This window comes from Pipistrellus kuhlii, unplaced genomic scaffold (genome assembly GCF_014108245.1).
Source record: "Pipistrellus kuhlii isolate mPipKuh1 unplaced genomic scaffold, mPipKuh1.p scaffold_m20_p_3, whole genome shotgun sequence".
NCBI classification, from domain to species: Eukaryota; Metazoa; Chordata; class Mammalia; order Chiroptera; family Vespertilionidae; genus Pipistrellus; species Pipistrellus kuhlii.
Genome location: NW_023425529.1, coordinates 109,281,125 through 109,305,611, shown reverse-complemented (window position 1 = coordinate 109,305,611; position 24,487 = coordinate 109,281,125). Strand labels below are relative to the sequence as shown.

General features: G+C 39.2%; 2 protein-coding genes across 5 annotated transcripts in view; one reads left to right on the top strand and one right to left on the bottom strand.

The window, feature by feature from the left end:
* The window catches only part of RB1 (RB transcriptional corepressor 1), a 152,568-nt gene extending 134,118 nt beyond the window's left edge, over nucleotides 1-18,450 (top strand). For both annotated transcript variants that reach the window (XM_036455243.2, XM_045588665.1), the window contains 9 exons: nucleotides 3,496-3,641; nucleotides 5,126-5,271; nucleotides 8,540-8,644; nucleotides 9,025-9,138; nucleotides 9,239-9,402; nucleotides 11,271-11,301; nucleotides 15,240-15,382; nucleotides 15,920-15,969; nucleotides 16,601-18,450. In XM_036455243.2, the coding sequence (XP_036311136.1) occupies nucleotides 3,496-3,641; nucleotides 5,126-5,271; nucleotides 8,540-8,644; nucleotides 9,025-9,138; nucleotides 9,239-9,402; nucleotides 11,271-11,301; nucleotides 15,240-15,382; nucleotides 15,920-15,969; nucleotides 16,601-16,674 (973 nt within the window). In that variant the 3' untranslated portion in view covers nucleotides 16,675-18,450. The remainder of the gene's footprint in view (nucleotides 1-3,495; nucleotides 3,642-5,125; nucleotides 5,272-8,539; nucleotides 8,645-9,024; nucleotides 9,139-9,238; nucleotides 9,403-11,270; nucleotides 11,302-15,239; nucleotides 15,383-15,919; nucleotides 15,970-16,600) is intronic.
* A 4,925-nt stretch (nucleotides 18,451-23,375) lies between these two features.
* The window catches only part of LOC118729773 (RCC1 and BTB domain-containing protein 2), a 36,210-nt gene continuing 35,098 nt past the window's right edge, over nucleotides 23,376-24,487 (bottom strand). For all 3 annotated transcript variants that reach the window (XM_045588664.1, XM_045588663.1, XM_036457202.2), the window contains one exon: nucleotides 23,376-24,136. In XM_045588664.1, the coding sequence (XP_045444620.1) occupies nucleotides 24,051-24,136 (86 nt within the window). In that variant the 3' untranslated portion in view covers nucleotides 23,376-24,050. The remainder of the gene's footprint in view (nucleotides 24,137-24,487) is intronic.

Genomic DNA, 24,487 nt, shown 5'->3' with positions numbered 1-24,487 from the left:
GTTTAGGGAAGCTTTCTCTGATGAAGTTTGACCTGAGACTCAAGGACAAGTGGGTGCTGGCCAGGCAAAAATCTGCATGGCATGCATTCCAGACAGAGCGGACAGCAAGTGGAGTGGCCCTAGAGCAGATCACACTTTTCTGGTCTTAGGAACGGAAAGAAATCTCAGTGGCTGGAGTAAAGTGAGCAAGAGGAGACTAGTACAAATTGAGGTTGTACTAAACTCGGGCTATGTTCCCATAGGAAGGAGTTTGGGTTTTGAATGGCAATGGGAAAGCGTTAAAGTTTTAAGCAGGGTTACAGCTTGCTATACTTCTCCCCCTCCCCACTCAGGGCCACTTTCTGGCTGCTGTTTAAAGTGCTGGTAGGGTTGGAGGAGGGAAAGAAAAGGTGCAAGGAAGAAAGTAGAAAGACCAGTTTGGATATAATTTCAATAGTCCAAGTGAGAGATATAGGTGGCATGGTCTAAAGTATGTCAGTCAATAGAGAGAAATAAATGGAAAGATCTTGGATGTATTTTAGAGGAAGATTTAATAGGACTCGGTGTTTCATTGGGTTTGAAGAACTAAGAAAAGAGATAAATTAGAAATAACTCCTAGTTTCTGACTTAAGAAACTGCATGTAATGCAGAGTCATTTATTGAGATGGGAGAAATAGGGTGGGGTGGGGAGGGGGAGAATCAAGAACTCCACTTTGAGATTCAAGTAGTAAGGTCCAGTAAGTAATTGAATGTGTGCACCCAGAACTCAAAGGAGACTAAATTCTAACCAAGTTCAGTCATTATACAATATTGTTAGACTAGAGTAGGGGTGTCGAACTCAATCAGAGAAGGGGCCAAAATCTAAAATCCAGCCTAAATCGCGGGCCGAATGGTTTACTGAACAGTCATAAACTGTCATTGTGATGGAAACGCAGCGGAGTGCAGTGATGACAGCGCAGTGCGGGCCACATTGCAAGGCCTGGCGGGACGGATTTGGCCCGCGGGCCTTGTGTTTGACACATGTGGACTAGAGAGTCAGTGCACAAATTGCTGCACAGGTGAAGTCCCTCAGCCTGGCTGGCAATCAGGGCAATCTGGCCGGCTGGGGAGGGGTCATGGGAGGTTAGCTGGCTAAGGGAAGGGACTGCAGGAGGCTGGCTGTGGGAGTGCACTGACCACCAGGGGCAGCTCCTGCATTAAGCATCGGCCCCCTAGTGGTCAGTGCACGTCATAGTGACCAGTCATTTGGTCTCTTAGGCATACATATATATATATATATATATATATATATATATATATATATACATACACACACATACACACACACACACACACACACACACACACACACACACACACACACACACACACACACACACTAGAGGCCTGATGCATGAATTCATGTATAGATGGGGTAGCCTGTAGGGATCAGGCCAAAACCCAAAGTCCAATACCGCCTACACCTCCTTCCTGCCACTCCTGTTCATCCCAGCCCCACTGAGCCTGCCTTAGGCTCACGCCCAGTCTGTCTCAATCAGAAGAGGCTGGCGCCACCACAGCAGCGCTCGCCAGGCTTGAGCTCTGTGTCTGGGAGTGACCTGATGGGGCCAAAACTGGCTCTCTGACGTTTTCCTAGGGGTCCCAGATTGTGAGAGGGTGCAGGCCAGGCCTAGGATCCCACCAGTGCATGCATAATTGGGGCTGGGGAGGGACCACAGGAGGGCTCCAGGGCATGTCAAACCCCTTCTCGACCAATCCTAATTGGGGCCGACCAGGGCTGGCCAGCCAGGGAGGGACCGTGGGAGGGCTCCAGGGAGGGCTCCAGGGCATGTCCGACCCATCTCGCTCATTCCTGATCAGCCAGACCACAGGAGCAAGCTAACCTACCTGTTGGATCTCTGCCCCTGGTGGTCAATGCACATCATAGCAATTGGTCAACCAGTTGACTGTCTTACCCCTGGTGGTCAGTGCATATTATAGCAAGTGGCTGAGTGGCCTTAGCATATAATTAGCATATTTTGCTTTGATTGTTTTAACGGCCGACTGGATGACCAGACATAGCATATTAGGCTTTTATTATATAGGATAGTGAAATGATAATAGATTAGATCTGGTACTTATGAAATCATTATGATGGTTATTCCCTTTTCCTAGTGTATTAGTTAGTATATTGCATGAAGTAGAAACATCCATGGTAAAGTGCAAATCCTACTTCCTGTTCAGAATTATTTCTTAGCTACTAACGTAAAATTAGAAAGTGGACTTGTATTATCCTATAAAATAAAGGGCAACACATAGTAGTACAATGTCAGAAATTGAGGTTTGCTCTAGCCTAGGGGTGTCGAACTCAATCAGAGAAGGGGCCAAAATCTAAAATCAAGCCTAAATCGCGGGCCGAATGGTTTACTGAACAGTCATAAACTGTCATTGTGATGGAAATGCAGCAGAGTGCAGTGATGACAGCGCGGTGCAGGCCACATTGCAAGGCCTGGCTGGACGGATTTGGCCCGCGGGCCTTGTGTTTGACACATGTGCGAGTCTAGCCAGTTTTACTTAGTGGATAGAGCGTTGGCCTGTGGACCAAAGAGCCCCGGGTTTGACTCCAATCAAGGGCACATACCTTGGTTGCTGGCTCCTCCCCAGCCAGGGCCCTGGTTGGGGTTCATGCAGGAGGCAACGTTTATGTGTTTCTCTAAAATCAATGTTTCTCTCTGTCTTTTCCTCTCTCTTCCACTCTCCCTAAAAAACAATGGAAAAATATCCCCAGGTGAGGATTAACAAAAAAAAAAAAAAATTAAAAAATTGACATACAGGATGGGGAAAATTAGGTTTATATTTTTGAGTACACAAAAACATGAGTTTATTCTTGTATTATTATTTCTTTATTATTGTTTTATTTTCCATGTGAACAACTATAAGCTTACTCTTGCCCCATCCTGTATTTAATATACAGGTGTAAATCTTGCCTTGTAATTTCATCTAAAGTATTAGTTCATAGAAATCTGAATTAAATAATTTAGTTGGGTATATATACATGTACAGATATGAACCATAGTTATTGAGACATTTTTTAAGAGGAAAGAAAAATGACAATACTATTTTAGTATAATAACTTGTCATTTTAAGTTGTGATCTCAATCCCACTATAATTATTAAAATTGAACATATATACTATGTAGTGTTTTGTTTTTTTCCAAAATGGCAGTAATTCCTTGGAAAAGCCATTTATTAAAGAGTTAGAATGATAATGACAAACTTAGTTTACCTATTAAGCTATATTTTTCATTATATAATTAAATATATATAATTTTTATATATTTATATAAATATATATAAATGCTCAAGGAATAATAGAACAACAGATTAAATATACAAGGTGTGTTTGGATACATGTGTACAACTGTGTGTGAGGCGGGGGAGGAGGGAGAGGGATAGAGGGAGGGAGGAAAATGGGTAAGGGAGAGAAAGAGGTTTTTAACAAACATATATGAAGACTTTTCCTTTGAATATATCCAGGTATCTTTCTCCTTTAAGATCCCCAAAGAAAAAAGGGTCAACTACACGTGTAAATTCTACTGCAAATGCAGAGGCACAAGCAACCTCAGCCTTCCAGACTCAGAAGCCATTGAAATCTACCTCCCTCTCACTCTTTTACAAAAAAGGTTAGTAGGTGATTACTTTCAAGAGCATGGACTCTGAAACCAGGCTGAGTAGGTTCAAATCACGGTTCTTCTGCTTACTAGGTGTGACCATGGCACACTTAATATTCTCTATGCCTCAGTTTCCTCATCTGTAACATAAAAATGATAATCTACCTTATAATTATAATAATTTACCTTACAGGTTTTTTGAAAGAATTAAATGAATTAATACATAAAATACTTGCAACGGTGCCTAGTACATAGTAAGCACATAGAAAAATGTTATTGTTGCTGCTTTTGTTATGATTTCAAATTTATGTTTGGAAATACTTGCTCCTGATATTGCTTTTGCTGTTCAGGTGTGCATGTTCAGGTGTTCCGATGTATATGAGAGAACACAATGTGCTGTGCCCTAGTACAGGTACATTTCCTAATAACCAGCTCGTATAGCACTCTGATCGTGTGTGATGGTAGTACAGGGAAGTTGGTTTGTATGTCTGTGCATGTGTTTAAACACACAAGTGTACGCACACTTGGGGCTCTTTAAAGGAAAGTGAAAAGCCACATTACTCTGTGTTAAACATTTTTTCTGATTTAGTAAAGTCCGAAATATTATAAGACAGCTCTTACAAAAGCAGTGGTTCCAAAGTATAGTCCCCAACAAGCAGAGTCCAACTTACCTAGAAAGCTGTAGAAATCAAAATAAACTACTTAATCAGAAACTCTAGGATGAAGCAAAAAAAAAATTAAAAAAAATCTTGTTTTAACAAGCACTCTTTGCAAGTCTGATGCGCACTAAAATTTGAGAACTACTGGGATAAATTGTTAACTAAAATATTCTGATTACCTTATGCAAGTCTTTTAATGGTATATTTAAAATCAGGACTATTCATATTTAAACTAGATGGAGAAAAATTCAGTTTTGTGGATTCCTTTTCTCCAACCTGTATTCCTGTAGTATTTTTAACACAGTAATCTCTAAATAAAGTTTATATCATAGCCATGTTACCCCTTAGTGGTACAAGTCTACCATTTTTTCAACAGTGTATGCTCCATTGGCATTTTATAGATAAATATACTTTGTGTTTAGGATTGGAAAATTTAAGACTGAAAATTCCATTTTTAAAAATAATGTTCCCTTTTGAATACTAATAGAATTCCCAACATCTGTGATGAGCCGTTACCAATGGAACTGAAACAAACCCTATGTGGTTTATCTAATGATTAGATTCTAATCCATAATATCTTATGATCTTTCTTTTACCTTCCACTCTGCCTCAATTTTATGCTGTAATAATCAATTCAGCAAGTATTATTTTACCTAGCACTATGCTAAGACTAGGAATCATTTATTCATAAGGGGAAGAGTGGTAGAAGTGTAATTATTGTTAACATTCTAATTAACAGCATATGGTTATAGCCACTTAATGTGTGGGGTTTTTTTTAAATCCACTGATAATTCAAGATGAACGCTAAACCTAACTAATTCCACTTGTCTCTTCAAGTGTACCGACTAGCATATCTTCGCCTAAACACACTATGTGCACGTCTTCTGTCTGACCACCCAGAACTAGAACACATCATCTGGACCCTTTTCCAGCACACACTGCAAAATGAGTATGAACTCATGAGAGACAGGCACTTGGATCAGGTAAGAAAAGAATGCCCTTCATCTTCCTTTCTCCTGCGCATTTGTTAACTATTATATATACTGATTCTTAAGATCAAGTTCAAATAGCTAGATCAGTTTAGTAAACTTAGTATATATTTACTTACTGGCTATCTTTTAGAGTTTTCCTCGTAATTCTTACAAATTAGAGCTTGAGTGTATTTCAATAACTTTACTTACTTAATGACCTGAAAGATCTTATATGTAAAAGTCACTGAAGAAATTGTTTATCAGAGGGTTTTCTGTGTTGTGGTAAGCTAGATTTCATTTCATCCTATCTAATAAAAGAGTACTATGCAAATAACCATCACTCCGTGACAAAAATGGCGGCACCCATAGCCACAAGATGGCAGCACCAAGTCCTCCTAGCCCCTCCGGAGTCCCCAAGTCCGCCCAGCGGCGGCAGCCCAGGGTGTCCGGCTGGGAGGCACCTGCCCCTCACACCGCGATCCCGGCCCAGCAGCGGCGGCAGCCCAGGGTGTCCGGCTGGGAGGCACAGCGCCCACCGTGATCCTGGCCAGCAGCGGCAGCCTGGGCTGGGGTCTCAGGCCGCAGAGCCTCACACCCAAAGCACGATCCCGTGGCGGCATCCTGGGCTGGGGCCTCAGGCAGGCTGGGCTGGAACTCCTACGCCACAGTGTGATCTTCAAGCCAGCAGCAGCAGCCTGGGCTGGGGCTGTGGACCAGCACCGGGCAATTCCCCTGCCATGGTGACAGCTTGGGCTGGGGTCTCAGACAGGCAGGGCCGTGCACCCCTGTGATCTTCGGGACATTGGTGGCAGCCTGGGCTAGGGCCGCACACCCCCACCTCGAGATGCCCAGCCAGGCTGAGATGCAGCCTGGGCTGGGGTCTCAGGCTGGCCAGGGCACGATCCCCTTCCAGCAGTGGCAGCCTGGGGTCTCAACCATTGTGTCACACAGTCAGGCAGAATAGAGAAATCTTAAATGTTTCTTTTTAAAAAATATATATTTTATTTATTTTTTTTATAGAGAGGAAGGGAGAGGGATAGAGAGCTAGAAACATCTGTGAGAGAGAAACATCTATCAGCTGCCTCCTGCACACTCCCCATTGGGTATGTGCCCTCAACCAAGGTACATGCCCTTGATCAGAATCGAACTTGGGACCCTTGAGTCTGCAGGCCAATGCTCCATCCTCTGAGTCAAACCAGTTAGGATTGTCCAATATGCTAAAGAAAAAAACCCTATCTAATAAAGAGGGAATATGCAAGGGAGGGCATTTGGGGGTGATCGGGGCGTTCGGGGAGGGCAGTTGGGGACGATCGGGCTGGCAGGGGAGCAGTTAGGCATTCATAGGCTGGCAGGGGAGTGTTTAGGGGGTGATCAGGTTGGCAGGCAGAGCGGTTAGGAGCAATCAGGAAGGCAGGCAGGCAATTTGTGTCTGATAAATTTTTCTGATTTATATATCTGGGTGGTTTTTTTTTTTTTAAATACAATTATAACTAGGGGCCCACTGCACAAATTGATGCACCCTGAAAGAAACTGTGGGTCTTGAAGCTGTGCCCATCCTCCGCGCCCCTGCCCGGCCCCTTTCACCATGGCCCCCAGTTCCCTCTCTTCTCTCTTCCAGCAGCCCCACTCCTGCCCCCACCACTACCATGTGCTGATGGCTCTGGTCCCACTCACACCCAGTGATGGCACAGAGCAATTGGGGCTGGTGCCAGCAGCAGATGCAAGTGGCAGCTGCAGGGGGAGGTGGAGGTGGAGAAGTCCTCAGGCAATTGGGGCCGGCAGCCAGCAGTGGGTGTGAGCGGTGGTTCTGGTGCTGGTTGTGGGTGCAAGCATCAGCTCCAGTGCCAGCAGCAGGTGCGAAGGGCCAGCGCAGGTGCAAGCACTGAGCAGGATCATGGTGCGCAGGAGCAAAGACTTTTCAGAAACCACCAGAGGCTCGCCCTGATGACGGCAACTGGTGTCCTGTCTTGGTCTGGAGCCCTCATTTACCTGCTCCACCATTCCACCACAGCTGACGCCCACCATGTTCCGTGCACACCCCCTGGTGGTCAGCACACATTATAGCGATTGGTTGTTCAGTTGTTCAGTGTGTCGCTGTTTGGTCTATTTGCATATTAGGGTTTTATATAGAGAGAGATGTTACCTTATAATTTTTTATTTCTATAAAGTTGGCAATAATGTTCTCAGTAAAAGTGTTTTGAACAAAAGGTGAATTATTGTATAAATTATAACCTACAGATATGTATATCTTACCAAATTTTATTTGGATGTATACATTCTATTATGTTGGATTTTTTAAAGTAGGTATCTGTTGCCTTTTGGTTCTACTCCTTCTCTACTGTTTAGAAAGATATGAACAGTATTGCTAAGAATTTCCAAAGAAATTGGGTATCTAGACTAAAAAACATTTTTATGAGAGGCGCCTTAGGTAAAGTGTTGGAGTAGGAGAAAAATAGGAATCAGCAGAGAGGATACTAGATGGCCTTCTAATGGGAGGAATAGTAGGATTGGGGCTGGTTGAATGCTGAGCAAGGAATGATGAATAGGTATTCTTGGCAATAGTAGATGTGAACAGAATGTTGCAGAAAATATGAGTACTTAAATTAGGCAATAACATTTATACAAATTTAAGAAGTTTGATGTTTTAAAGTCACAGGGAATCCTTTTAAATCTTATTTTTGCATTTAAAAATACTTTTACTTGGACTGTCATATGCATGTAGAAAATTCCATAAGGGTGCATCTTAACGTAAATTCTCACCTAAACGCACCTGTATAACCAGCACCCAAATTAGGAAACCTAAGAGTTTCAACAGTACAACGTATTTGCTGCTGTCCTCTTTCAGTTAGTACATTCCCCTTACCATTACCATCAAGTTGTATTAAATATTATTTTACCTGATAATATGAACCTTTTTCATACCTAGTTTTTTTGTTTGTTTGTTTGTTTGTTATTAAGTGCTACTTATAGAGTGAACTGATTCCAATTTCAGTTTTCATCTTCTGCAAAATATCTAAGGGATAGGAGCAAAAGTTAGGGTTATTTATAAACCAAATGATCAGTTCTTAATATTCGAGAGTTGGCTATTTGTGTTTTGTTCTTTAAATACAATTTGGGTTAAACACTTCACATAGATTTCAAACTGAACTCAGGATGGGAAAAGATAACCTTGTAGGAAATTAAATTTCAATTTTTAAGGTTAAAAAGAAAGATAAATGCTTTTTAGAAAACAATCATGTTATAAAATTCTGACTATTTTTACGTCACATTTATTTATTAGATCATGATGTGTTCTATGTACGGCATATGCAAAGTGAAGAATATAGACCTTAAATTCAAAATCATTGTCACAGCTTACAAGGATCTTCCTCATGCTGTTCAAGAGGTAGGTAATCTTCCATAGTAAGATTTTTTTGGGATAGGTTCATATCTATAATATGAATAACTTCAGTTATTAATTAGATAATAAATTCTGATCTTATTATATAAAGTCACATATTAATTTTTTGCCTTTATATTATTGGTTAATTATTTGTTAGTAAAATGTAATTAGAAAAGTAATGCTTTTTAATATCCAAATTTACATTATAAAGTTAATAAAAAATACTATATCCCTATAATAATCCATGTCCAGGCTTTTTTAGATTATTTTTTTCTTTATAATATGTGTTTCTTACTGTTAAAAAATATTATGAACTATTAAAAAAGATAATCTAAAGACAAATTCCCAAATTAATCTTAACAAGTGTTTTTATTCTTCCTCAGACTTTCAAACGGGTTTTGATCAGAGAAGAAGAGTATGATTCTATTATAGTATTCTATAACTCGGTCTTTATGCAAAGATTGAAGACAAATATTTTGCAGTATGCTTCCACCAGGGTATGTTAAAAGTAGCCTTTGATTGGGAAAATCTAATTATAAAGCAATGGGTCTCACTAAAACAGGAAATAAGTAATCTGCCTCTTTGCTTTTACTATAGCCCCCTACTTTATCGCCAATACCTCACATTCCTCGAAGCCCTTACAAGTTTTCTAGTTCACCTTTACGGATTCCTGGAGGGAACATCTATATATCACCCCTGAAGAATCCATATAAAATTTCAGAAGGTCTGCCAACTCCAACAAAAATGACTCCAAGATCAAGGTTTGTGTTTTCTCTTTAGGGAAGTGGTAAAATGTAAGAGGGGATTATTTTGATTTGGGCATAAAATATAAAACTTTCTTAATTTAAAATAAGCTATACTTGCATCCCTAATTTGCTTATTTATATTAAGTGACATGATAAGAATTTGGGGGGAGTGAAAGATACTGTGTTTATACTTAGGTAGGTTTGCAAATTAAGGCATTAGCTTTCTTGGATGCTGGGATCTGTTCTTTGGTAAACAGTCTGAAAACAAGTTTGGTAATAGGTTTCAAGTCATATTTTTGTTAGCCAGTCTACTAAACAAAGTACTTTTGGTTAATAAATGTTATTCTGTGGTTTATTGAATGTCCTGTATACTCTTTCAGTGCCCCTGTTCATCTTGCTCTGTTATAAAAGGCTAGATGGGTGATTAAAAGTAGTTGACTAAGTTAAGTCTTAAGAAGTCCATCTCTAATTCTTCCCGTGACTTCTACTGCACAGGCAGTTCTCGGTGTCTGCCTCAGAAAGGTGCCGTGGGCCTGGGAAATGACGAGTGTGAAGCAGTTTTAAATTTTTAGATGAAAGATTCTGTGCAACCACAAATCATTATATTCCACATCCAACCACAACTGCTCTCTGGCTTTGAAGTGCTTCAATTGACTTATTATATGTTATCATGGGCTATTTGAAACTGCTATTTGTAGAAAGTAGGAGGCAGGTTAGCAATTATAGTTAATGTCATCTCATCTCAGAAATTGTCAGCCCATATTGCTGTACTTAATGGACAAGAAAAGCAAACAAGGAGAGGGGATAATATTAATAATATTAATATTTGTGTGGTATGTTTAACTATATAAGTAATGCATTCTCACGATAAAAATTTCAAGCTCTACAGGAACAGATAAGGCAGAAAATAACTGACAAATGATATATATGCTCTTGTGTGCCCCTATTCTGTCCTTTATTTGGTATTATGGTTGAGTTTTGAAATCTGCAACTTGTGTTATAAGCTGCTACGATGCCACATCATGTTTATTTAATTTGCACAGTCACACACTTCCACATGAAAATGTATACAGCATAATTTTTTAATGATGATAATTAATCCATATTATGCTGATAATGATGGCTATTTGCTGATCCTAGTGAAATCACTTCTGGGTTAGAGTTCTTCTTTAGCAAAGAAGTCCCATGAAAATCCTAATATATCATTGATCAAGCATTAAGAGAGCATCTTAACCCTTTATTTACCCAGCATATTTAGGTATTCTGGTTAGTCAAATATATAGAGATTAACAGCCACTTATCAATGAATTAAAGGACAATAAAATCTGGGTGTCTACTAGTTCCTTGTGCATGTCATCAAATCTTTGTTTTGTCAGGCTAATGCTATTCTTCAGCTTTATTATCAAGTACATAAATTATATGGTTCAAACAAGACCAAGCAGACCAATGGAGATTTCAGATTCTTGGATATAGGATAAATAGCACCCTATATCCTAATTAGAATAGATTATTACATAATATCATACATTTTTGTCATATGTAACTTGATTTTTTAATGAGAAAATATAAAAGAAGTGTTAATAACTTACCTATTTATTTAGGAATCATTAAGTAGAGGTAAATTTAAAATTTTATTTTATCCTCTTTAAATGTGACACCGGCAGAATATGTTCTTGCGGACACATAGCTTGCTTTAAAAATCTAGGACTAGACTACCACTATTAAAATAAATCTGCTAGTATAATTTATCAGTGGTTCTAGGGTAGAGGAAACCTTTGATTTGGTATTTCTGATAGTTCATCTCTGATAGTGTATGTTCATCTCTGTCTACTCAGTTGTGTATGATTTTCATTACTAATTTGTATTTTATCTTAACTTGACAGAATCTTAGTATCCATTGGTGAATCATTTGGGGTAAGTATTTTTCTATCAAATACAGTGACATGCACTAGAAATGGGAGATATCTTTAATTTGAATTTATAAATGCTGTTATTAAAATACCTCATTTAGTCATGTTTTACAGAATTTAGAATATATATATATATAAGATTTATTTTCAAATAAAATGTTTTCTAAATATTCTTTTGAGATTATACATATGTATATATATACATTCATGTAGATATATATCTATACACACAAAAACATAAGATGCAAATTGACCTCATGGCCAAACAACCAGTTGCTATGATGTGCACTGACCACCAGGGGGCAGATGCTCAACACAGGAGCTGCCTCAGCCCATAGGCCCTGGTTGCCTGATCGGAGCTTTCTCACTAACCTATGGGGAATGGGAACCAGGGGTGAGTGGCTGCAGATGTGGGCAGCGCCAAGCCAAGGCAGGTGTGAGAGGGGACCCGATCACCCTGCCTGTCGCCCCCACACACAGAGGGTGACCAGCAGCAGGAAGCAGGGCCAGTGAGCGGGCAGGAACTGCCAACCTCTTTGCCCTCACCCAGGCCGGCAGGCTCTGATAGCCCCGTGGGAAACAGGGAACTAGGGGTGGGTGGCAGCAGATGGGGATAGTGCCAAGCCAAGACCAGTGCTAACAGGGCCCCGATAGCCCCCCTCCCCCCCAGTCTCCCCACACACAGAAGGCGACTGGCGGCAGAGGGTGGGCTGGCTGCCAACAGCTGGGGAAGATCGGCCCGGATCGCAGGCCAGGCCTAGGGACCCTACCAGTGCACGAATTTCAAGTGCCAGCATCTATATATATAAATCTCCATATGTGTGTGTGTGTGTGTGTGTGTGTGTGTGTGTGTGTGTGTGTATATATATATATATATATATATCCATATGTGTGTGTATATATATATCCATATATATATAGAGAGAGAGAGAGTAAACACATTTAAAATTCATTAATTATGAGTATGGTTTAAATAAGATACTCCAAAATGTAACCACCATATCCAAATGTCACCAGCCAATCTCTACCTACTGTCTTCTCCTTCTACACATATATACACTTTTGCTTGTCCTTCCTCTCAGACTTCTAGAATATTCTTTTTCTAATAAGTGGATTAGGCCTTGGTTACATGACACTCTGCCCCAGTGTAAATATTAGGGTATATAGCCGTCTTTGTTCTTGAGGGATCCATGGGAAAGCTTAGCTTGAAAGTTAATCTAGAATGGGAACCTACTACTCTCGTTCACCTTCCATTAACATCACTAATTCAGCAGTCCTGTATTCATTGTGCATTTCTATTACTGTTTCACCACTCCCATTTCTCTTACCTTTATTATTTATTTATTGCTGCGGAACAAATCACACCACACTTAGTAACTTAGAACAAACATTTTTTCTCTCAGGTTTCTGTGGTTTCAGTAATCCAGGCGTGGCTTAGCGGGGTCCAGGGCCTGTCTTCATAAGGCTGCAGCCAGCATGTCAGCTGGGGCTGCCGTTATCTCAGGCTCAAATGGAGGAGGATGTCTTACAAACGCACTTGTATGGCTGCTGGCTGGTCCTTGATGGCTGTCTGCCAGGCCACCGGCTCCCTGCCACTGCAGCTTTTCATGGGGCTACTCACTGCTCACAGCATAGCAACTTGAGCAAAAATTCCCCCAGAGCAAAAATTCCAGCGAGGGAGGGAGGAAAGGCAGATAATGAGTAAGTTTTATTCTCTAAAAATCAAACACAAAAACAGGTTTTGGTGCAAAATACATTTAGAGCACACATATATGATAGAAACTAATCCTAGTGCACTTATTAAATTGATAAGATTTAATAAGTGACATTCCATCACTTTTGCCATATTATTTTTGTCAGAAGCAAGACAACACTAAATCCAGCCCATACTCAGGAGGATCACACAGGTATAAACACTAGGAGGTGGGAATTAGTAAGAGCCATTCTGCCTGGCATTCTTCCCCAAATGAAATAGAGAAAGATTAAAAGTTTGTACACCAAAAGACCAGCTGTTAAAACGTATGTTACAAATAACAAAATGATGTGACATTTAGCTCAAGGTAGGCGACAGCTCTCAGGCTTCACAAAGGAGACATACCGTATTTTTCAGACCATAAGATGCTCCGGACCATAAGACGCACCAGTTTTTAGAGAAGGGAAATGAAGAAAAAAAGATTCTGAAACAAATAGTGTCCTAAAATATTTTATGTGCATTAAAACCCAACATCACAGTCATAAACACATGTAATCAACCCTGTAAAGTAAACAGCAGCATTTAGAACCATTTTAGAGCCAGGCAAGCACACAGAGACCACACAGAGCCGGGCAAGTAAAAAAACTTTTTTTTTAAAGTATATGTGTAGGCTATATTTGGACCATAAGATGCAGGGACTTTTCCCCCCCACTTCTGGGGGGGAAAAAAGTGCGTCTTATGGTCCGAAAAATACGGTACATTAGTAGGCTTGGATCTGGATAGCTAGAGAGTAGTGATATGCAGACTTTCCTGCTTGCCATAACCTTTAAGAGAACTGAGAAAGTGCTGTTATATGAACTTCCATATTTTAAAGCTGATAACTAAAAATCTTATCAATTTAATAAGTGCACTGGAATTAGTTTCTATCATACATATGTGCTCTAAGTGTATTTTGCATCAAAACCTGTTTTGTGTTTGATTTTTGGAAAATAAAACATAATCAGCAAAGTCAATCCCCACTTCAAATCAATTAGTCAAATCAGATTTAAAACTTTTTCACGAATTTTTCTTTTTTTTAATTGATTGGAGTGACACTGGTTAACAAAATTATACAGGTTTCACACGCACAATTCCACAACACATCATCTGTACACTATGTTGTGTGTTCACCCCAACTCAAGTCTCCTTCCATCACCATTCAGTTTTAATTTTTATCAGAAAGTCTGACTTTTTTAGTTCATACACATCCCTGAGAAAGTCACCTCACCTTGGTTCAAAAATAGATAGGTAACAAATACAATGTTTTCACGTTTTTCACTGGGATAAGTTAAGGTATAGCCCCTTTGGTTTTTCTTCCAAAACTTTTTTTACTTTGCTGTTTCAAGATTCTCCCTCAGGGTATCTCTCTCAAACCATCTTCAATAATACTGGATGAACTCAAATTCTTAAGTCTCTTTGTTGTTGTTAATCTTTATCTGAGAATATTTTTCCCGTTGATTTTTAGAGAGTAGAAGGGAGGAGGGGAGGAGAAGAGAGAGAGAGAAAGAGGAAGATCAGTGTGAGAGAGACACATCAATTGATTGTCTCCCACATGCTCCCTGACCCAGACCAGGGATTGAACCTACAACCCAGATACATGCCCTTGACTGAAAATTGAACCCTTGACCCTTTGGTGCACAGGCTGACACTAACCACTGAGAACACTGGCCTGGACTTAAGTCTTCTTGTTATTTGATTTGTTGTTTTAAAAACTTTATGATTTAGCAGCATTTCAACAAATACTGTATCAATGATGGCTTAAAATATATAAACTATATGACTTATCAACATAATACTCATAAAGTGAGTCCAAAATTATTACTGAATACTTCATTAAATTCTCATGAAGTTCCCTCTGGTTATGTTATGTCTTTTTTTTAAAAAAAGTCAGAAACAGGGTTTCAGAAAGCTGTTTCAACTTTATGTGCATCTGAGAAAGAGGAAGCCTTGGCTTGGCTGAGGCTGAGGAACCAGGACTTTCATAGCAGGAGTCAGACAGGAAGATTTTTTAAAAGGGAGTAATTAACTGGGCACATAGTTATTCTGATTTTGAGATTTTTCTAATTTTTAAGCAGAAAATTAAAATGCAGGTATTACCTCTGCCTGATTTTTTTTTTTTTTTTTACACACCTCAAACTACAGTTAAGGGTTGCTAACTACAAAATGCTAACATTAAAAAATTTAATAAGGAATTCTGCTGTTATTTATAGACTTCTGAGAAGTTCCAGAAAATAAATCAGATGGTGTGTAACAGTGACCGTGTGCTCAAAAGAAGTGCAGAAGGAGGCAACCCCCCTAAACCACTGAAAAAATTACGCTTTGACATTGAAGGATCAGATGAAGCCGATGGAAGGTAGGAACAGCTTTAGAATGTTTTTTAGTAGCTGAGCTGGTGGTCATCTGGAGAACCACACTACCAGCTCTGCTTTGACTTCCATCAATCCCTTTCATGTCAATTTTATTTGGAAATTGTAATGATTGCACAAAATAACAGATATGACTGCATCCCAGAGTTAAAAGCACCATATAAATAAACCATATGCCAACTACTGAAATACATTGAAAATATCAGATGTTTAAAATCTGAGAATTTTTTATAAAATGTTGATAAAATTGTGTTACTTTTGATTAACATTAGATTTTAAAATGCTTATTCTTAAAAAATATAAGCTACCTCGTTTTATAAGAAACATTGAAAAACTATTAATTTATAGGATCATAAATTTGTAATAATCATATTTTAGACCGTTTGTTTATAAACCTTTGAAATTAAAAGCTCCTCACTAAAATAAGAGTATAAAATAAGTCATGGAAAGCACCATAGTTGGAAATTTGAGTTTTCAATTTATACAGATACACATAAAATATTTTACATTTTTTTCATCTGCAGTAAACATCTCCCAGGAGAGTCCAAATTTCAACAGAAACTGGCAGAAATGAGTAAGTACTTATTTCACTTTATATAAATGAAATTCTTTACATTTCAAAAACACTTTTCATGTTAGAAAAGGATAAATACATATTAATTCCTTCCGTTAGTGGACTTGCTCATGCATTTAAAACGTAATTTAATCAAGAATGTATTATTTATCTACACAAACATCTGCAGTTTAAATGTACAATGCAAATAATCATCTTGACCCTTTCTAAAATACTTAGCTCAGGATGACTAAGAAACGAAACTGCATCTTCAACATGGATGGCTGTGGGTAGGAGATAGCTCAGGACAGCAGGACTATGAGGAACTCTTAAAGAGTGTTGGCTACAGGGAAAGGTCTTATAAACTTAGAATATATAAGATCATAACCCTTACTTAAACACTTGATGATGTATTACAGAATTTTACACCTGAAACCTATGTAATTTTTCTAACCTATTTCACCCCAATAAATTCAACAACAACAAAAAAAGAAATGTTCTGTCTTTGTCTATGATGTAATTAGTAATGTACTTTTTAAATGTCCATTTCCACAACTCTACTGATTTGGTATAAGCATAACATATATGGCAACCCTTTGCCAACTTACTTGGCACCAGCAGTGCCATTAACATTTCTTTATTTTTTTCTCAGCATCTACTCGAACACGAATGCAAAAGCAGAAAATGAGTGATAACATAGATGTCTCAAACAGGGAAGCCAAGTGAGGATTTCATGACTTTGGTGGGTACTGTGTTCACCTCCGGCTCTTACAGAGCTGACTGTGTAACTCCCAGGTTCTGTTTACGGCCACGTTTAATACATATCTTCTGCTCTTTTTATGAATATAAAATGTTCAGGTGCACATTGAATATTTGTGCAGACACTTCTAAGCCATTTGCAATGCTGTAGTTAATAGAATATGCATTGTTATTGTACAAGATTGAAAATCTTGTGTAAAATCTGCCATTTTAAAGCTGTAGCTGGTGTTTTGTTTCCAAAGGATGCCTGGGAGTGGGAGTCCCAACAACCCATGCCTGTCTGAGTACTTTGTCTTTTCTTGTGGCATATGTGTGATGTTTGCTATTATTTTTATTAATTTATATTTATTTTTTTTAATTTAACATGAACATTCTTAAAAATGTGTCTTGTCTTCCAAATATAATTTGGCTGACTGCCCCCAATAATCCAAATGATCCTGAATTCTTCTTCTAAAACAGATATTAGAAACTATTAAAAAAAAATTACTAATTTTTATACATTAGATTTTAGTTTACTAATGGAATCTGATGTACGGTGTTTTGTTTTACAAGTTTTAGCTTTTAAATACAAGCAAAAAGCAAACTATAAACATAGGATATTGTCATACTACTGATCCAGATTTCATACCTCAGGACATCTAAGAATTTGTTGATTCTTTTTTTCATCCAATTCATACTTTAAAATTAGGGTTATTAATAGTGCTCTTGGTTATACCGTTCATATCACTGAATTCAGAAAGTATCCATCTAGTACTTGGAGAATGAAGTGTTCAGCCATAGCTTTGCTGCAGAGGACCCTAATACATATATCCAAAGTGCACTTTCTAATGTTTCTGGGTCCTGAAGAATCAAAATTCAAAATAATTTTACTCCATAAAACAGACTGTTAAATCAGGAGTCTTATTTTTTTTTTTTTCCCTCAGAGATTAGTCTAATTGCATCTCAGCAGTTATTCTGCCCTCCTAAATTTGGGAAGGGGTGTGCGTTCTCTTGAATGGTACATGTCTTCCTGGTGTCTTTAGAGCTGGCCACTGTCTGTCTTTTTTTTGTTTTTAACATCAGATGGTCTAACACTGGCACATTCACAGCCACATTATTTCTAGTTCAAAATTTCAGTACATATTCAAAGGCCTTTGGGTTAGGCATTAATGTTTCAATTTTTTTTTGCAAAAATTTCAAAATAGCTGTATTGTAAAAGAGGTGCTTTCCCTTCTGGCACCTAAGGTGTGTTTGAACTATCTTGTGTGATTAAGTTATTTAGAGATGATATAATTTAAAATAGATGGTATTTAAGGTAGCATCAACTAGCTTTTAGGAAAATCACTTTCGTCTAAACTCTTTCTAAAAAGAAGTCTGCGCTGTTTGTTAGAAAACAAAATTTTATTTTATGCTCAATTAAGTTTCAAACTTTTATTTTTACAGCTATCTTGATAACAAAGGCACTAGAATACGTACTACATTCCCTCATTAATTTTTGCATGAATATCATACAAATCAGTTAGCAGGTAGGTCAAGGGCTTACCATAGTTCCGAGCTTTTTGCTAACAAACTCCCATTAGAAATAGTGCCAGAGTTTTAGGAACTACAGAGATAGTGTATTGAGATTTCTTAAATAAAGCTTCAGATATTACTTTATTGCTTTTTTGTACTGGATAAAACTGTACATTTAATATTGCTGTGTTACTATTTTCTACAATTAATAATTTGTCTATTTTAAAATAAATTAGTTGTTAAGAGTCTTAATGGTCTGTTGTGGTCTTTGTGTTAATTGCACTAATGTTCTCTTATATGGTATCTGAACTCTCTACTAGTAACTCATCTGTTCTTAGCCTTTAGCTGGTTTTATATGCTGATGATCCCTAAATTTACCTTTCTAGCCTGACTTCATGAAAGTCAAGCTCTCATAGCCACTAGAACTCTTCATTCCTACTCCTCCCCCCTGACCTTCTCAAAGTGTAAACCACAATCAAACAAAAATACCTTGTTTCTACCCTAGTCTTTCCCCATTTTACTAAACACTTGCTTGAGCAAAAAACCTAAGAGTCATCTATTAATTCCTGCCTGGATCACTGTTAAAGATTTCAATGATTTTTCTCTCTCTCTAAGACAATCCAGACAAACCAGGTCTCCATGTTTCCCCTTTCCTTTTTACCTTTCAACTCCATGGAGAGCAAAAATGATCCCTTTAAAATGTAACTTGATTTTCATTGCTACCCTACTTGAAGGATTCACACTCCTTATCTTGGCCTGTGAAGTGGCCCCTACCTCCTTCTCCATTCTCAGCTCACTTTCTGCTTGCTTCATGTGCTTTAGCCACACTGACGATTCTCTAATGATGCCAAACCTGTCCCTACAGCTATGTTTGCTATTCCTTCTGTCTCTAGATGCTCTTTCCCTAGAATCTTGCCATTCAGTGCTCAGTTCAGAGGATTTGTTTGACCATACAAGTATGTAGAAGCAAATAATATTATCTTCCTCTTTTCAGATGCCATGTACCTACTATATTCCAATCATAGTTTTAAGTGTGATGAAAAACAGTTAATAAAAAAACTAAAATCCCATCTTTATGGAACTTTCATTCTATTTCTAGTTTGGGGAAAAGTCAGCAAGTGAATAAATAAATGTGGAATATATAACACTAGAGGCCCGGTGCATGAAATTTGTGCACGGGGGATAGGGGTGTCCCTCAGCCCAGCCTGCACCTTCTCCAATCTGGGACCCCTCAAGGGATGTCTGACTGCCCGTTTAGGCCCGATCCCACGGCAGTCAGATATCCCTCTCACAATCCAGGACTGCTGGCTCCCAACTGCTTGCCTACCTGCCTGATCACCCCCTAACCATTACTCTGCCAGTCTGATTGACACCTAACTACTCCTCTGCTGGCCTGATTGCCCCTAACTGCCCTCCCCTGCTGGCCTGGTCATCCCTAACTGCCCTCCCCTGTTGGCCTGGTCATCCCTAACTGCCCTCCCCTGCTGGCCTGGTCATCCCTAACTGCCCTCCCCTGCTGGCCTGGTCATCCCTAACTGCCCTCCCCTGCTGGCCTGGTCATCCCTAACTGCCCTCCCCTGCCAGCTTGGTTGCCCCCCCAACCCGTGCATGAATTTCTTGCACCGGGCCTCTAGTGTGGATATAAAATATAGCATAGGAAATATAGTCAATAATATTGTAATAATTATGTATGTACTAGAGGCCCTGTGCATGAAAATTCATGCTCTGGAGGGGGAATCCCTCAGCCCAGCCTGCCCCCTCTCACAGTCTGGGAGTCCTCAGGGGCAGGAGGTGACCTAGTGATCAGGGGAAGGTGATGTCCCCATCACACCTCTGCTGCTGCCACTGCTGGCAGCGCAAGTCTCGGGCGGCCCTGGGCAGCTGGGCAGTCACCATCTGAGGCTTGCCTGCACCTTGGGCCCACCATGGGCGGCTGAGGGGCTGAGGGTGGACCCAGCCACATCATGTGCCTGCCATCCCATACCCCCGATGGGGCTGAAAGAACTGGGGGACTCTGGCAGGGCTTAGGAGACTAGGCACAGCCATCTTGTGACGATTGGTGCCGCCATCTTTGTGATGGTATGATGGTCAATTTGCATATCCCCTCTTTATTAGATAGGATGGTGCCAGGGGGGTACTAGAAATATTGGGGGAACACTTTATAAAAGTACATGATTTCTAACCAGAATGCTGTACACCTGAAACTAATACAAAATAATATTGAATAGAAACTATTTGAAAAACATTTTTAATAAATTTAAAAAACATCTATTATATTCAAATAAGCACTTTATTATCAAATAGGTCAGGTTTCTAGTTTCAAGAGTTTTCCTTTTTTTTTTTTAAATAAATTTTTATTGTTCATATTATTACAAATGTTCCTTTCCCCCCCTTCTCACCCCACCCTCTGCCCTTTCCCCACCCCCCATTGTCCTCATCCATAGGTGCACAGTTTATGTTCAGTCTCTTCCCACATCCCCCTCTCCCCTTTTCCCCAAGAATAAACAGTTCACTCCCCTTCCATACCTCTGATTCTATTATATTCAACAGTTAATATTGTTCCTCAGATTTTTTTTTTTTAGTTTCCTTGGTTTTTAGATTCACTTGTTGATAGTTACGTATTTGTTGTTCATAATTTTTATCTTTATTTACTTTCTCTTCTGAAAGAACCCCCTTCAGCAATTCATATAATTCTGGTTTGGTGGTGATGAACTCCTTTAGCTTTTTTTTATTAGTGAAGCTCTTTATCTGACCTTCGATTCTGAGTGATAGCTTTGCTGGATAGATTATCTTTGGCTGTAGGTTCTTGCTATTCATCACCTTGAATATTTCTTGCCATTCCCGTCTGGCCTGCATGGTTTCTGTTGAGAAATCAGCTGACAATCGTATAGGTGCTCCTTTATAGGTAACTACCTTCTTTGCTCTTGCTTCTTTTAATATTCTCTTTTTGTCTTTTGCTCTTGGAATCTTAATTATGATGTGTCTTGGTGTGGTCCTCTTTGGATTCCTTTTGTTTGGAGTTCTGTGCGCTTCCTGGACTTGTAAGTCTAATTCTTTCACCAGGTGGGGAAAGTTTTCTGTCACTATTTCTTTCAGTATGTTTTCGATATCTTGCTCTCTCTCATCTTCTGGGACCCCCATAATTCTGATGTTGGTTCGCTTGAAGTTATCCCAGAGGTTTCTTACATTATCTTCAACTTTCTGGATTCTCTGGCCTTCTTGCGTCTGCGGAGGAGTGTCTTCTGGCTCTTTATGTTCCAAATCTTTGACTTGATTCTTGCGATCTTCCATTCTGTTTTTAGGACTCTGTATAATATTTTTTATTTCAGACAATGTATTCTTTATTTCTTGTTGATCCCTTATTATTTCTAGTTGATCCCTTTTCATATCCTCATAGGTCTTGTTTATTTTATCGGCCTTTTCTAGGAGATTCTTGAACAACCTTATAAGTGTGGTTTTGAACTCTATATCCAGTCTCTTTTTGTCCTCCATTTCTTTCGTTTGTGATCTATTTGGTTTAGGCATTTTCACAGGCAGCTTTCCTGATGGGGCGGGGTTTCAGGGTGGAGCCTACAGCCTTGGCTTCCGTCAGCCCCGCCCTATGCAACTCCTGAGACTCAGGGTCCTTCAGTACTTGTTGTGAGCGCCTCTGAGAGAAATGTGCCCTCGATTTTCGCCTGCTGCCAAACTGTCTATGCTCTCCCCCAATGAGTCTGGTATTGGGGTTCAGTTCAGTTGGTAGTGGGATTGGAGGTGGCGTTCAGAGCATTCTGGAGCCCTTGTCTCCTTCCCATCAGGGCAATCCCGCCGCACAGCCGGCCGGCCCTTCTCTGCACGCAATGTGCGCGCCTCCGGGACCTCCTTTCACAGCTTCCCCGGAGTCCCGCTTTACAGCACGGCTCCCTATGGATGAGCCTGGGTCCCCGGGGTCTGGCCTAGAATTGGGGTACAGAGCAGTTGGAGCTGGGCCCAGCACAGTCGGAGCTTTTCTCTCCTTCCCGCTTGGGACCGCCAGGCAGGCACTCAGCCTCCCTCCTCTCTGGCTCCGTCCTCTCCGCACGCACCACATGTCTCGGTACCTTAGGCTTTTACAGTTCCTCCGCGCTTCCTTCTGGTTTTCTCCTTGCTTCTTGTTGTAGAATTTCCAGTCAGTCGACTTTCCTGTAGTTCTGGGTAATGTCCATTTTATATTTTAGTTGTATTTTGTTGAAATTGTTGTGTGCGGCTGCGGCTAGTTGCCTACCCGAGCAGCCATCTTGGATTCTCCCAAGAGTTTTCTTTACATAATATCATATGTGAAACATACCGTTTCCCTGAAAATAAGACAGTGTCTTATATTAATTTTTGCTCCCAAAGATGCGCTAGGTCCTATTTTCAGGGGATGTCTTATTTTTTCATGAAGAAGAATACAGTACACATTTATTCTTAAATGAAAATAAAGGAAATTTATTACCTGTATACGGTACGATAGTACGGTAGTTGTCAACACAAACCAGACAAACTGTGAATCCTACAGTATCAAGAATTAACTCATTTATTCAATGACAATCATATCATCATCTTCTGGAACATCATCATAACAATCCAATTCCTGAATTTCCTGGTGAATTTCTTGTGACTCCATTTCTTTCAGAATCAGTGGACCAAATCTCTCATGTTTAGCCTGGGGGGGGCCTTATTTTCGGGGGATGCCTTATATTTCACTCAGAAGGAAACCTGTAAGTAGGTTTTATTTTCGGAGGATGTCTTATTTTTGGGGAAATATGGTATTAGGAGGATCTGATACTATCCTACATGTCATTCCAGTTTTTATTTTGCAATTGGGTAACGTGTTTTGATGTAAAAAGTATAAATTTTTCTCATTCTTCCTAATGCTGTATACGAAATGTAAGTTTTAGTGCCTTTTCAGCTGGTATTTTATAATTATATTGTGCCAGGTTAAGAGACCTGATTTAAAGTGACATAAAATACAATTACAAGAAAAACACAAACATTTTTATATACAGAGGCAAATCTCTCAACACAAAAGCAAAGGACATTTTGCAGTTATGTAAGGCAGGTGAGCCCAGAAATAACATTCATTCAAAGATAGTATTTTAATATTCAATAATCCCATAAGCGAAATCAATGACTCAAAGTAAATAGAAAATTAAAGTTAGCCCTTAGGTCTTGGACAATTTATTTGCCAAGGCCTTTTGTGAATGCTAATTAATGCTCTAAATTAGCCACTATTTCTCATAATAATGTACCAGAAGAATATGAACCTTAACAGATGCATGCTGCTTTAATTTGTTTTTGTACAACTTACTCCTTCATCTATTATCCCCCCAAAAAACACTATTCTCAGGGCATACTTAACACTTATAATAAATTAATTGTGTGCCTACTATATGCAAGGTGCTGGATGTTGAAAATGTGGAGGTGACAGCATTTCTTGTCATGTTGTCTATGCAATATCAACCTGTTGAATAACAGAACATTCGGCCAGACTAGCATATATTTAGACCAATATGCCCAAAGTGTCCAACTTAAGTGACTCAAAAGAGGAAATGGTAAATATAATAAGACATTTTAATGGTTTTCCCTGGAGCTTAGTCACATCTGATCAGAGAGTTTAATTCCTTTTTTATAAACTCTGGATTTCAGCAGATAGGGAAGACTGATCACCATCCCTCTTTTGACAGAATGTAAGTATTCAGCCAGAGGTAGCTCATCATTAATAGTATTAAAGAGAAGTTATTCTCTGGCTTTTAAAGGGAAGACAGGAATGCTAAAAATGTTTTCCTGCAGGTGAGGATCAATTTTTAAAGGCTCCAACTCTGCTTGCTTTGCTGATAAAGTTCTTCAGGAGGTCATGGTCCATTTCCGCAAAGCCTGAAGTTTGTGTTACTACAGTCAAATGGTTTACACAAAACCTGAAGCAGAATTCTTCCAAATCCTAGGAACAACAAAATATATTTTAACAAATTCATATTTTCCAATGTAATGCAACATAGAATGAAAACACACAAGCAAGGAAAAAGGATTTGATAGCAAATAGGAAGACATATTGGTATGGCAATCCCTAAAGAATAGTTATAAAACTATAGTGCTAATGTGAATCTATGGTTGTAAAAATGTAAATGACATAGTAAAACATTCAGGTTCCTCCACAGCAGCCAATACCAGAGATAGGCAACTACACGTCTGAATTCTGTACCTTTCACAGTGAGAGTACTAGTATCTGTACTATTCATTCCACTTTCAGTATTTGTTAAAAGTATGTCACTCCTCTTTTACCAGTACATTC